The 14,552-nt window shown below is 37.3% G+C and overlaps 1 protein-coding gene across 14 annotated transcripts in view; it reads left to right on the top strand.

Annotated features, from left to right (window-relative positions):
* LOC149071021 (cell adhesion molecule Dscam1-like) overlaps positions 1–14,552 on the top strand; it is a 91,756-nt gene that overhangs the window by 35,710 nt on the left and 41,494 nt on the right. Inside the window, exons 3-4 of one of the 14 annotated variants that reach the window (XM_089248362.1) lie at positions 1,314–1,319; positions 1,803–1,947. The exons of 7 other annotated variants lie outside the window; for them this stretch is intronic. In XM_089248362.1, coding sequence (XP_089104488.1) covers positions 1,314–1,319; positions 1,803–1,947 — 151 coding nt within the window. Of the gene's footprint in view, positions 1–1,313; positions 1,320–1,647; positions 1,948–2,167; positions 2,251–2,343; positions 2,638–3,689; positions 3,819–3,910; positions 4,211–4,537; positions 4,621–6,235; positions 6,539–6,761; positions 6,865–10,919; positions 11,211–12,846; positions 13,239–14,552 lie in introns of those variants that run through there. 6 more of the 14 variants (XM_089248361.1, XM_089248350.1, XM_089248348.1 and 3 more) reach the window with 6 other exon arrangements.

Raw genomic sequence — 14,552 nt, 5'->3', positions numbered from 1 at the left:
AGGAATAAATTACATAAACATATATACATATACATTGTAAAGTTGCAAATATTTTTCTGCATTTATCAATCACTTTGAGGATGGAAGGGGTGTGCCGAGAGTGAAATTGGTCATGGGTGCCGCAAGTTATTTCGGGTACATTGATGTTGTTGGCCTATCTTGAAGGTTGCGATAGGTACGTGGTGTTATTACCCATCGGCGCATCATCAGGGCCGTGTTACGCATGGAGGTCTACCCGGGCAGGGTTCACTAGATTCAAGTGTGAATATTCCCCCTCTCCCCCTTCCCGTTAATGGTATCTGGTGCTGTGATGCCCAAGAGGAAATTGGTAAGCTGATATATCTCCAGCCTTCAATGAGTGGTGCTCAATCAATACTGGAAATGCCGAGTGATGCTCGAGTCCCATACTCTGAATTATATATCAAGGACAAGCATAATGCTGATTTGAGTTTGAGTGTTTGTCGCAGTAACCAGGTGGGTAGCTCTTCTACTGATGATGGACAGAGAGACTGTGCTCTTGTCTTAGAAAAGATGAAGGACCATGAGAGCAATCTTAACAGCATCGTGAAGAACCACGGCCGATGTGACGCTCTGGATCCCTTGGACACCAGCCATCTCAATTTAAAACTTATCTGCTGTATCCTGTGCACTAACGGTTCTCAACCTGTTGCCATATGTCCCCCTGTGTTCCTGGGATATTCTTGGGGGAGGGGCCGTGGGTAAAAATCAGATGAAAGGGGAGCCACGACAAGTGGTGAAAGGGGTCAGAGAGAGAGAGAGAGAGCTGTGAAGAGAAAAATAAAGTTTTCGAGTGAAATATGTTGAGGAAAAAATGTGACTACTTTAAAAATCCAGGTCCATGGAACCAGGGCTATCTTAACCCATGTTGTCATGGGCCTCATGTTCATAGAGGAGGCCACGTGAGTAGATTTGATACTATGATTTTCACGTGTAAGTACAGTGTACATAAGCTGAGTATACATACTTCCAGCTAACTATGAGGCTCCTGAACATCACTTACATCACCATTAGGGTGAGACGACCATGCATAGAACTCCCACAAGAAAGAAGCTCACCTAAGATAGGAGTGGACCCATGTTGATGTGTCGGAAGGGGTGATTTATTACGCAGGTTCGTTGGACTATGTTATATTTCTCCCATATGATTCAGCACTTAAGGGATGACCCCCCCCCCCTCCCCGGATCCGTGCCTTGCCCAAGATTCCGGAGATCGATGCTATTTTAATTTTTTTTTTTTTTTTGTATTTTGTTCATTATGAATTGAGTTTTGGCTAAATTCAATCCAATAAGTAGAAAGGGGTCGTGCTCCTGGATGAAGTTAGGGATTTTGGGTAAGATAGGGGTCCACGAGAACAAAATATAGTCCAAGGGGGGGGGGCCATGGGCTAAAATAGGTTGAGCATCACTGCTGTGGACCATAATCCGAAAAACCATTTTCATTAAGAAATCATAATAATCTTTCAAAAAGTTCGTCCCCCTGGTGTAAATGGAGATTATTTCTGATGACCGTGAGAGATCTTTGAAGAGAATGTCCACGTACCATATTAACCTGATTTCATACTACGGATTATGTTATTATTAAAATCCTTTAGATTATTATTCAAGGTCTCTTACTTTCATCCCACAGCCGCCTCGAAAACGCCAGAGAGCCCGATCCTTCACCAGATGTTCATACCTACTGACTTGGCGATCGGAGACACCCTCGGGATCGTCTGTGGCATCAAGAGAGGCACGGGCCCGTTCGAGTTCCATTGGAAATTCAATGACCGCACAGCCGCAGAGAAGCCCGGGATTCGTATAAGTTCGGCTGAAAGAAGATCGGATTATACAATCGAGAAAATAACGGCCGAACACGTCGGCAATTACACATGCTCGGCTAGGAATAAAGATGGCTACGACGAGTCTCACGCTTCTCTGATGGTCGAAGGTAAACGTTAAACACCGACATGCCTAACCAAAAATAGTGTTTGGTAAATTATTTGTCCTCCTAGGGACTTTGGAATTTCGAATTATTGTACGCACACTGTTACATGTTTCCAGCATTTCAGCACTACGCGGCGCTTTACTGTACACTCCCCTCTAGTCGTGAAGTAAACAACGGTACGAATCCTTAGTCGGAGAGGTGGAGAGTATCTATCGTGCGGAGTCGGTCGGGTCCCGATACAAATTTTTCCTCCCATAATGTCATGGTTTATAATTGTATACATCTCAGCATGCTTCCGTGCACTCGGTAAGTAAAAAATTCAATCATAATTATAGGAAATTTCAAAGCGTAGCAATTATTGTATATTATGCGCCATTAATGTAGATTTTTTGCTTCCAGCAGCTGCGGGTAACGCTCCGGTCCTGTATCCTCTGATCATACCGGACGAAGTGTCTCTCGGAGATAATCTCGGCATAATGTGTGGTCTGAAACGCGGGGACGTGCCTCTGCAGTTCGAGTGGAACTTCAATGGCAGGAGAGCCCAGGAGAGACCCGGGGTTCGGATCAACACGTCGCAGAGGAAGTCCGATTACATCATAGAGAAGGTGGCGGCCGAGAACGTCGGCAACTACACCTGCATCGTGACCAACGTCGTGGGATCGAGTCAAGTTAGTGCTGTTCTCAACGTCGAAGGTACCAACGTTTGTATTTTATGAATAGCCAAGGGGATTATTCTAAAATGTCGAATTTGATGTCTTAGTTATAATCAATTTTTCATAATCGATGCAAATATACGGTACATCAATGGTTTGCCATGATTCGCATTAGTTTATCTAAGGGTTTCATGAGGAAATGTTTTGAGTTATACAAGATGGATGTTGGTCATAAATATTTGAGGAGTTTTGTGCGAGTTTCGGGAAGAAACTTCATGAGTTTCATGAAGAGAATTCGTGAGTTTCGTGAAAATAAGTCATGAGTTTTGTGAAAATATGTTGTGAGTTACAAGAAGGATGTTGGTCACAAATCTTTGAGAAGTTTTATATGAGTTTTGCGAAAAAAGTTCATGAGTTTCATAAAAAATATTGAGAGTTCCTATTAGATGCATCAAGGCATGTTATGAGATGCATCAAGGCATGTTATGAGATGCATCAAGGCTATGAGAGGCATCAAGTCTATGAGATGCATCAAGTCTATGAGAGGCATCAAGGCTATGAGAGGCATCAAGGCATGTTATGAGATGCATCAAGGCAATTTATGAGATGCATCAAGGCATGTTATGAGATGCATCAAGGCTATTTATGAGATGCATCGAGGCTATTTATGAGGTGCATCAAGACATATTCTGAGATGCAAGACATGCGTTGAATTTTTCTGAGATGCATTAAGACATGATTTGAGACTCAAGAAAACATATTCATGAAGGAAAATCATTTGTGTGCTCATTACCATTTTACATATGAAAGTATGATGTTTCCTCCCGTTACATCTGTGTTCATTTTTAACATCCATTCAAAAATATATCTAAAATATTGTCTCTGAACTGTTTCTTCTTCAACAAACACCCCATATAGCTTCAAAAAATATACCCCTTTTTCGCATAAAATACCGAATCACTATAATGATGAAAAATACACATTGTTCACCTCATTATGGCGCTTGTGTAGCCAGACCTACAACAGTGAAGCAAACAACGCGACGCAAATAAGCTCCCCTCCCCTCATCGACAGATTACGCTCGATAGCTTCTTCTTCGAAGCACCGCGTTTAATCAGGTTTCGATAGCAATTAACTGATTGATTCCGATGGCTGTACGGATGGCCAGCACTGTACACAAGGCTGTATTTCTTCTGGTGATGATGTCGGAATATCAAACAGGTGAGTCCATAATTTCTTGCGCATTAAAATTTTTTTCCTATACTGTTCGAGCACCATACACAGTACCTGCAATGATGTTTATGTTTTTCTAGTCATATTAACCGGGACCCCGGTGCTCTACCCGTTGATGATGCCGTCGGATCCGGCCCTCGGAGACAACATGGGAATCGTGTGCAGCTTGAAGAGGGGATCCCTGCCCGTCCAGTTCGTGTGGCACGTGAACGGGGCGGTCGCGGGTTCGAACCCAGGTCTGGGCGTCATCGTCAACTCGTTGAAGAAGAAATCCGATTACATCATCGACAGGCTGTCTCAGGAACACGTCGGTAACTACAGCTGCACCGCCAAGAACTCTGAAGGTTCCGACAGGGCTTCCGCTTTTCTCAACGTCGAAGGTATATTTTGAAGTAATCATTCGAATATTTCGATAATTATTAACGCCATTTACGGATGTAAACATGTCGGAGATTATATAATATAAGTTATCTTTCAAAACTCTCTGATAGATGGCGCTAAGATGCCTTGATCTGTGATTTCTAATCTGTTTTCATGTGTTTTTTTAATAAAAGAAAATCATTGACATTATCCCATGAATACTAATTTCAACCATGATCTGGATAATCACGACAAATTTTTAAGATAATTTTTATAATTAATTCCAAGAATTATGATTATGTTGTCGTGCGATTACATGGCAACACTCTCGCTGAGGGTTTCGAGTCCTTGATGTTGGCGTCTGACACCATGGAGTCGAAAAATCCACGGCTGATGTTCATCATTTTCGTGTCATGTCTCTCATACAGAGGTGAGTAATAGACTATGCTGTGTTCTTGATACGTATAACATTGGTATGCATGCACACCACAGCTTACTTCATAAATTATTAGCGTTAAGGGTTCAGTACACACATGCAGGGGATTCAGGAATGCTTTCCTGATCATTTCAACGGCATTGAAATTTGTGAAGCAAAATTCAGAAAGCTTTTACCCACCTCCGCAACAGGTGCGCATGGTATAAAAAATCATGCCCGAGAGAAGCCCTTGGACTCGTGTAAATTTGAGTGATATCTCAAAGAGCCATCCATGGTCCCGAGGATATTGTTAAAAATGTTTCGTTTCAAATCGTTCTACTTACTTCGTTTCCTCTCCCGTCGCCACTTAATGTCTAAAAAATGCGTAAAGGGAGTACGTACTCCTAGAAATGCGTAGAAGGTCTATGTACGCATACCTAGAAATGCTCAAGAAACTTGAGTATCCCTGGAAATGATAAAGTTTTGAGTACCCTTAGACTTAGACACTTGTGTGTCCATAGAATTCCTCAGGGAACTCGTGTGCCCATAGAAATTCTCCAGAGACGACATACATGTTCATGCCGCTGTGGTGGTCGAGTGGTTATAGTGACGGACTCCCGATGCGAAGATCCGGGTTCGAACCCCACAGTGGTGGTCGGCTGAAGTTGGTTTTCTGTGGTTCACAACTAACTTCAAGGCGCAAATGCGAGCCGATCTCCCCATTAAAAAGTCTCGCCACAGAGAGCAACAGTCCTACAACGATAAATCATTCAATCATAACACTTCACTCATAGTTAGAAAAACTAGTGGCAGATGTCAGCACTACACATAACACGCATTACAGAGAAACAACAAAACTTCACGTCAGGTTTCACTACATGTACACGCACATCCCCGCATGTACCGATTCGTTGGGCGGTTCCGGGGGGGGGGGAAGGTGTGGTGTAGTAGTAGTAGTAGGTAGGTAGGGCCTCCAAAAAATTGCTCGGGGATCCATGATGTTCTTAAGTCAGCCACCTCGTTGGGCAATTTGCCTGTTGTGGCGTTGTATTTGTATTCATAGAGATGCTCCAGAGACATACATGTTCATAGAAATGTTCACGGGACTTGAGTATTCTTAGGAATACTCAATAGACTTGTGTGTTCATAGAAATGCTCAGAGAACTTGAGTACTAATAAAAATGCTCAAGGCATTCTTGTGTCCAGAAGACTGAACACACCAGAAATGCTCAGGATACTTGTGTGTCCATAGAAATGCTCAGGAGTCTTGTGTGTCCATAGAAATGCTCAGGAGTCTTGTGTGTCTATAGAAATGCTAGGAAGACTTGAGTGCACTTACGAATGCTGAGAGGACTTACGTGTTCCTAGAAACTCTCGAGTCATGAATATTCCTGGAAGTGCTGAGAAGACTTGAATATCCCTGGAATCGCTCAGGAAATGGGGATTTCTCTTGGAATGCTCAAGAGACTTGAGTAGCCCCAGAAGCACGCAGAAGGCTCGTGCACTTCAAGAACGTACCAAAACTCATTTTTCCGATTATTCGATGGTATTTTGTAAACACAAAATAATAGCTCTGTGTGTCAACGGAAGAAGTTATTATCCGATCATAACTTTGTTGTCTGTTTTTCAGTGGGATGTGCCCCTGACGTACCAGTCCTGCATCCCCTGTTCGTTCCTCCTGATTTGGGATTAGGAGACAGTCTCGACATCATTTGCAGTCTGAAGAGAGGAACCTCACCAGTCGAATTCGGGTGGTACGTCAACGGTCAACCCATGAAGAGTTCGACCAAGACCGGTACCAGAATCAACCAGTCAGAAAGACGTTCGGTATACATCATCGAGAAGATATCCCAGAGTGATATCGGCAACTACACTTGCAAAGCGTCCAATAGCGAGGGCTCAGACCACGTCCAAACCACTCTCCACGTTGAAGGTAAAACACGAGGTTTTTCTCGTAATCACCACACAGCCTTGTGTCTCAATAAACCATGGTTCATAAAGTCTTGAAAAAATATATTGACCATTTTAAGTGTTAAATTTATATGACTCCTATTTCAATATGTTTCTGTTTCTAAATAATGCCACTGTAGGGCGCTATCGTTGCCATATTGAGTCGCTGATAGCCTCGTTTCATGTCTATGTTGTGGGCGAAAACAGCTCATTCTGTTCGAAATTTTTGTTTGTAGTCACCACAGATGCCGTGTTTGAAAGAGTCTTCAAGTATCGTGAAGGTACTTTTCCTTCTCGTGCATTTTTCAGGTAAGTTCAATTTTTACATAGCATTGCTAGATTTTATTTCATGTAAAATTTTTCATTTTCAGATTTCGACATTTTAAAATGTGTAGTTGAAAAGATATCAACTGCTGCTGCTGTATTGTTACTGTATTATACGGAATTGTTGAAAATGTAAATATTATAAATAATGGTTATATTTTTCTGTTCCATTTTAAAACAATTCGGCTCTAAATTTCTATCCAGATGACATGAATAATGAGATTCTTTTGATTTCATGATGACAAGTTTACTTTAATATTTCATACTCTTAACCCTAAAATATCACGTCTTGTTCCAGAAGTGAATAGCATACATGCACACCAGTAGAAACAATTTCCAACTAAATTTTATATTTTGAAATATCAAGATGCGATTTCCTCACCAAATCTAAATACATTCTGGAAATTCAATAAGGCGTGAAAAAGGGGTGCAGTAAAAGAGAGGAGGTTTTCAACCCTCCGACCTTTTTGCTGTGGCCCGTACACCATATTGAGAAAATAGCTACTTTACATAACAAAACGATTAAATTTCAAAGAAAAAGTAATTCGTTGAAGAGAACTGAAATCTGTACTGCTGTTTTTATAACTGCGAGAAACTTTCCAGATTCAATAGTAACGTTTTGCATTTGCTACTTTAAAAATGGCCTCGTAACGAATTCGGGGAACCCTGAGCCAAACCAGTTTTTGAGACCCATTATTTCATACGGGCTACATATGACGAGAGGCTTATCTTATAATTACAGAATTCACAGAAATGATAAAAACGCCTCAATGAAATAAATAATTGTAGAATTATTGAAAAAATAATAATTTCATAATTGAGATGAAAATTTATTTTTAATGAAAAAAAGTTACAGAATTACTGAAAAAAAAAAAATTGAACTATTGGTAGAAATAATTTCAGAATTGTCAAGAGTAATTTCAGAATCGTTTAAAAAAGGTACAATCCATGAAAAAAATTAACGAAGAGATTATTTCATGATAATGAAAATTTAAAATCAATGAAAAAAGTAATTTCAGAATTATCTGGACAAATTTCAGATTTAATAAAATAAATGATTAATTAAAAAGAATTAGTTAATTAAGTAAAATTGTTATTTGAAAATAACTAAAAATTCAAATTTATATAATGAAAGAAATAAATTCTGAATAAGTAAAAGCGTTCAATAATTTGTAAAACTGTCTTAATAACTGATAATATCACGGTAGGACATGGTGGCCCGCGGGCTTTGGGGGAAGTTTAATTTGGCCCGCAATGTCTGAAACGTTGAAGACCACTAGTATAAGCATATAACAGCTGCAAACCCAGCTGATTAAAAATGTTTGTTCATGTTTGCAATGAAGTTCCTGTAAAATTTCCATACGTGGAAAAAAGTACTGTTTTGTATGCTCAAACCCCTTGACAGTTTATCCCGAGTATACTCGGTATGTCCCATTTGTGTGGTTAACGTTGCAGCTTCTCAGTAGAATAATAACTTTTTCAAAGATAATTTTGACTGCTTTCCCCATGGCTATTTTATAACAAAGGTATCTTCCCTTGAAATCCTGAAATTCAAAAATATATAGATATTGAAATAAAACACATTTATTTTAGTCAAAATGATTGAACTATTTCAGAAAATAAATTGTATGTCAAGTATACCAGAAAGAATTGAGAGTCGTGAACAAAAATCTGTAACCAAATATCTATGAGAGACTATCACGGCCGAGTATACTACTCTAAATAATATACAGTAGCGCTCTCCACAAAATCTTTTGATTAATAAATTTCTCTGCGAATTTCGTATTTGAATATTTTAATGAAATCTATCTTACGAAACACAAACACTGAATCTCATTAGAACTATTATGACCAAAAAATTTCTTATCTACACTTTGTAAAATCAGAAGAAAAAAATTGATCACTTGTATGGTGGGTCAAAAGCCTTTTGTCTCATGTCATGGGCATTACAATAAAGTAGAATGGGTCATCTCGTCATTGGAGAACCTTTGAATTGTATAACTAATCGGTATGGACTCAATGAGCTTGTCCCATGACCCCAGTGGGTATATATTTTTCCGCATTTTTTTTTCCCACACAATTGAAAAAACAATCGAATTCAGATAATTCCTGGCTCTGACTCGTCAATTCAACTCAATCCATGAATGCTTGGTGGTATTGAAGTTATGGCTCTTGACTTCACCACCCATAAAACTCTTATTCCGTTGCCTTTCAGGTAATGTCTACCAACTTTTGAGCAATATTTACGGTCATTGTCTTGCTGGAATATCAGTATTAGCAGCATGTGTTATGATATGCATTTTTGTACCGAAACCGGCCCCTTGTGTATTTTTTAGAAGGTAAGTGAGGATCGATATCTTTAGCAGAGAAGCATCGCCAGTTCCACTTCGTATTTAATAGTAAGAACCTAGAATATACCTTAATTATTACCTTGTAATTTTCCTTATAACTACCTATAAGAACCGTTAATATCTCATACGTGTTTGTACGTGTGTATCCCCTATTTGAACTTTCGATTGTTTCTCTTGTCAATGGGGAGATTGGGGTGATTCTCTCTCTCCCTTGCCCTTCTGTAATTAAATAACAATTTTTTTTTCTCTTGTGAAAGGCAACCCATAATGTTCAGCCGGCGTTTTCCAAGCGATACACTGAAACTCAGTCCGTGTTTCGAATTAAATTCATCAGGTTCTTTTCCTATTGGACATTTCGAGGATCTCTTTGTTTGCATTTTGATTGTTCTATCTATCTTAGATGCTATCTTCTTTTGGTCGCATTGAGAAAAAAAGACTTTTTTACATGTTCCCGAGATTATTCAACAAGGGTTTCACAAACTTATGAACTGTTTTGAAGTACCAAAATCACTTTTCGCATGAGCTGGACTTCACTCCATACTTAAAGCCTTGATTACGCTTTTTCCGAAAAAATTCCACCTAATATTCTTCACGTTTTAGAGTGTTCATTATGTGTTCTGCATAGCCCTACCATAAATTCGTATTAAATAAATACTTTTAAGAATTCTGACATTACTCTTAGCAATTCTGAAAATTGATCTAAATCATTCTGATAATTGCTCTAAAAAATTCTTAAAATTGCTCTAAAAAATTCTTAAAATTGCTCTAAAAAATTCTTAAAATTGCTCTAAAAAATTCTTAAAATTGCTCTAAAAAATTCTTAAAATTGCTCTAAAAAATTCTTAAAATTGCTCTAAAAAATTCTTAAAATTGCTCTAAAAAATTCTTAAAATTGCTCTTAATTCTCAAAAGTACTCTAAACAATTCTAAAAATTGCTCTAAATCAGTCTAAAAATTGCTCTAAATCAGTCTGAAAATCACTCGTAACAATTCTCAAAATTACTTTTAACGATTCTGAAACTACTCCCTGAAATTATTTCTATCACTAGTTTTGAAGTTTTAGCCATTCTTTAGTAACTATTCTTTCATTAGTTATAGATTTAAATCAATTATAAAATTATTATGTTTCAATTACTATAAAATTACTTCTTCTATTAAGGTTCTTTTTTTAGCCTATCTGTAATTATGCATAGCTTTAGGATGCCGAATTTAGCCTCTCGAAATATGTACCCCATATAAATTCTCATCGGCCTCAAAAACTGTTTTGGCTCCTGGGCCCCTTGGCTCGGGTTATGACGACCCTTTTAATGTATGAAACGCACAGCATTAGCATTGAATCTGGAAAGTATCTTTCGGTTCTAAAATTCAACAGTACAGATTTAAGTGGCCACAGTGCCCTTTAAGGAATTTTATTTTTTGGAATTTGATCTTTCTTCTATGTAAACTAGCTATTTTCTAAAAATGGTCGGCGATCCACAGTGAAAATCTTGGATGGCCACGAGTTTAAGACCCCTGTGGTACATTATGCTAAAAAATGTAAGCCTCAAAATGTATATACTCAATTGAAGAAGAAATATATATGGTCAAGCATTCCGGAAATTCCTGATTTAAATTTATTTTCATTCGACGCATCCAATTATGTTCTGATGGCAATCTTAATATAATGTATTATGGGGTTTTTTTTCGCAGCTGCTTCGAATCCACCAGTCCTGTATCAAATGTACATTCCCGGTGACGTGTCTCTCGAGGACAATCTCAGCATATTATGCAACCTGAAACGTGGTGACGTCCCGGTCAACTTCGAGTGGAAATTCAACGGTATGAACGCTGTGCAGAAACACGGGATCCGGATCAACACCTCGAATAAGAAGTCGGACTACATCATAGAGAAAGTGTCTCCAGAGCATATTGGGAATTACAGTTGCATCGCGAGTAACGTGCACGGCTCTGATCAGGTTGACGCAGTCTTGAATGTCGAAGGTAACGCTCAAGTTTCTCACTTCATCACATCCGTGATTCGTTAAGTACAGGGTGATCCGAAAGTCGGCTAACATTTGGAAGTTAAATGATTCAAGTGCGAGAGGAATAAAAATTGACACACATGCTTGAACGGGTGTTTTATTGAAAGGTAAAAAATGATAATAATAAATACAAAAAATAGCCAACAGATGGTGCTTCATCTGATAAAAATAACTTACGATTAGCATTAAAATGCATTTATACGATTCTCATTCGGCATCACTGATGTTTTGCTGACCAGCGCCGTCTTTTGTCCATTTTTTGAACTACTCTTTTCACGTTTCAATAAAGCCCCATGTTGTTCACAAGCACTTGTCTATTTTCATTCTTCTACGTACAAAATTCCGTGAATTATTGAATATTCAAATGTTAACTGACTTTTGGATCACCTTGTATATAGAGTATAAATTCTGTAGTCACAACTCGATGTTGTTCCAACGTACTAATGAATTGGCAGAATAATGATGAAGAGGGTTTTTGATGGTTCATAAATATCCATTGGAACACCGGAATCACCAATTATGGTTTTCGTTTCCAACGTACAGTTGGTTTCCTTGCATACTGCTTTAAATTGCTCGGTAAACAATAACGACACATAACGGAGATTTATATCACCATTGTTGCTAAAAAAAATTTATTTACACTTGCACGTAAAAACTTACTGTAACTCAGATCAACTCAATTTCGTTCAATATTTCGCAATAAAAATGTCTTAAGAAAGTTGTTGCTTTTTAGAATTTCATTGTTACGTGTCGATAGGACACCGTATAGTTGGTTACACGGCATATTTAGTTATGTTGCTCAGTAAACAAGAACATGTAACTAACAAAATGTCGCGAGAAAGCTTCTTTCGTTTTCTGCCTTTCAAAATCCCATTACTATACTATCGTTACAAGTTGATACTGTGTGATTGATCACACAGCATTCATTGGTTTGTTCTGCTCAGTAAACAACAATGGCTGGTGATTTTTCTAAACTTTTTCATTTGTATCGTAGCATTTCTTGCCGTTTTTGATCTTACACGGCTAAGGAATCGTACTTCATTGTTACCAAAAGTTATCTGTTATCTAATACAGTTTTTCATTGTTGTAACTCTTCATCAACTACTCCTAACGATTGATTTAACAGTACTTTGGTATTTGATAAATACTGTTACAATGACATGTAATTGTTATAATATGGAATTATTGTCCATCATAAGAACTTTTCTTGTTGGTTCGCATATTTCGTTAATAAATTTCGCTATTACTAAAAGTCTATTGTTATCTGACGAAGTATTTTATTGGTGTATCTTCGTGGAACAATACTGTTCGCTACAATGCATACTAATCCTTACTATGACTCGACAAAACGCTATCAACTTGGACCTTTTTCAATACTTTAAAACAAAAATGTTTTGGAAAGCTTTATTTATAATCCTTCTGTCATCCAGAATCCCATCGTTCAAATTCAGTACTTTTTTTACCTGTTTAATTGTTATAAATAAGATTAGTCACATCAATTAATTCGGTATTCAATTGTTACGGGGAAAAGTGATGCATCGTTGTAAGGTTGGTTACACTGCACGCGCAAAGCATTGTTCCTCAGAAAAACACAAAATAATATTGAAATGTTTATTAGTTATATTCATTCAGTGATAACCATTGAATGTATCCATATGTATCTGAACGTATTTTTTCGGAGAATCGTGTCCCGTGCTAAATATAGAGGGCGCTGAAATCGTTTGAATCCGTCGTATTCCGAAGTAAACACATCGGACAAACTACTCAATCGCACCAGTATCATTAAAAAAGTAGACACGACGCTAGTTTTTCATCTCTTCCTCTTCCCCCTTTATGTATATTATATTTTCCTATTGAAATCTCATTATTGGAAGGTTGAGGATTGAGTATTGTTGCAGATATCAGACCTACACGGGTTCTACGAGAGATATGAGGCTTCTCTGCAGAGCACTGATGCTGCTATTTATGTCTTTGGAGATTCAGAAAGGTATGTTCAACATCTCTGAATTATAATATGAAAGTATTGTTGTACCCATTGTTGTGATTGATCTTGAATTCTTATTCAGTAATGTTGAATCAAAAAATTATATATATTTACACTTGTATCAAAGAGTGATAACAATCAAGATAAATCAATCTGATAATCGATAATTTTATGGTTGAAATTGATAGAAAAATTCCTAACAATTGCTTCACGCTATCAACAATGAACTTGCATTTTTTTAAAATAATCATAAGACCGACATGAAAATTCAAATTTTGCTACTTACTGCATGTGGTATTTTATTTTCATAATTCTGATACTGTGAAACACACGTGTTTGAATATTATTGTTAGAGGTATTTTTTGTTACCGTTATCTTAATGGTTGAAAATCCATTGTTGCTCAGAGCATTGTCGATACCTTATTATTATTTTGGGTGTTATGTATCTTTTTATTCACCGAAGTATATATTTAGATCACTCATATTGTTAAAAATATTTTGTAGTCAAGATCATTACTACCTTGATTATTAGAAATCCCTTTGTTATATGAAGCATTTTTGTCGTTACTTTGATTGCTTTAGCCCCTTTGTTGTTTTTTTTTTCAACCTCATTTTTGTGACTCAGGTGTTGTCCTGATTGTTGGAAATCTTTTACTGTTTCGTTGTTGATACTTCACCGTTACCTTGATTATCGGAAATACTTTATAGAATAAGATTCCTAACCTTTGAGGATTTTATCTCCAACAATGAAGGTGACAGTGGCGTATCAACAATGCTCTGGACAATAAAGGATTTAAATACGAATTTAAAATGGAAAAATGCCTAATGAGATGACTGAATGGAAGAATAGTATAAAAAAATGTGCACGCTCTAAATACGGTTAATACTTATATTAAATACTGGCATCGCGCACATGATGTCTAGAAATAAAGGAAAGAATTGCGTTACAACAATGTTCTGGACAACAGAGGATTGTCAACAATCAAGATAAATGTTGAGTATCAAGTTTCACCTATGTATTGCTAACAAGGCATTAGTAATCAACAATTTTCTGGATAACAAAAGATACTTAACAATGAAGGAAAAAGTATTGTAGGTCTGTAGAGCATCAACAATGTATTAAGCAACAAAGAATTTTTCAACAATTAAGGTAACAGTAGAATATCGACAATATTCTAAAATAACAAACAATTTCAAACAATCAAGGTAACGATAGAGTATCAACAATATTCTAAAATAACAAACAATTTCAAACAATCAAGGTAACAATAGAGTATCAACAATATTCTAAAATAACGAACAATTTTAAACAATAAA

This window comes from Pholcus phalangioides, unplaced genomic scaffold (assembly GCF_987345545.1).
Source record: "Pholcus phalangioides strain wild (caught in Gottingen) unplaced genomic scaffold, Ppha-v1.0 ptg000020l_1, whole genome shotgun sequence".
Taxonomy (NCBI): Eukaryota; Metazoa; Arthropoda; class Arachnida; order Araneae; family Pholcidae; genus Pholcus; species Pholcus phalangioides.
Note: the sequence above shows the minus strand (reverse complement) of the source record. Positions and strands in the feature narration are given on the sequence as shown.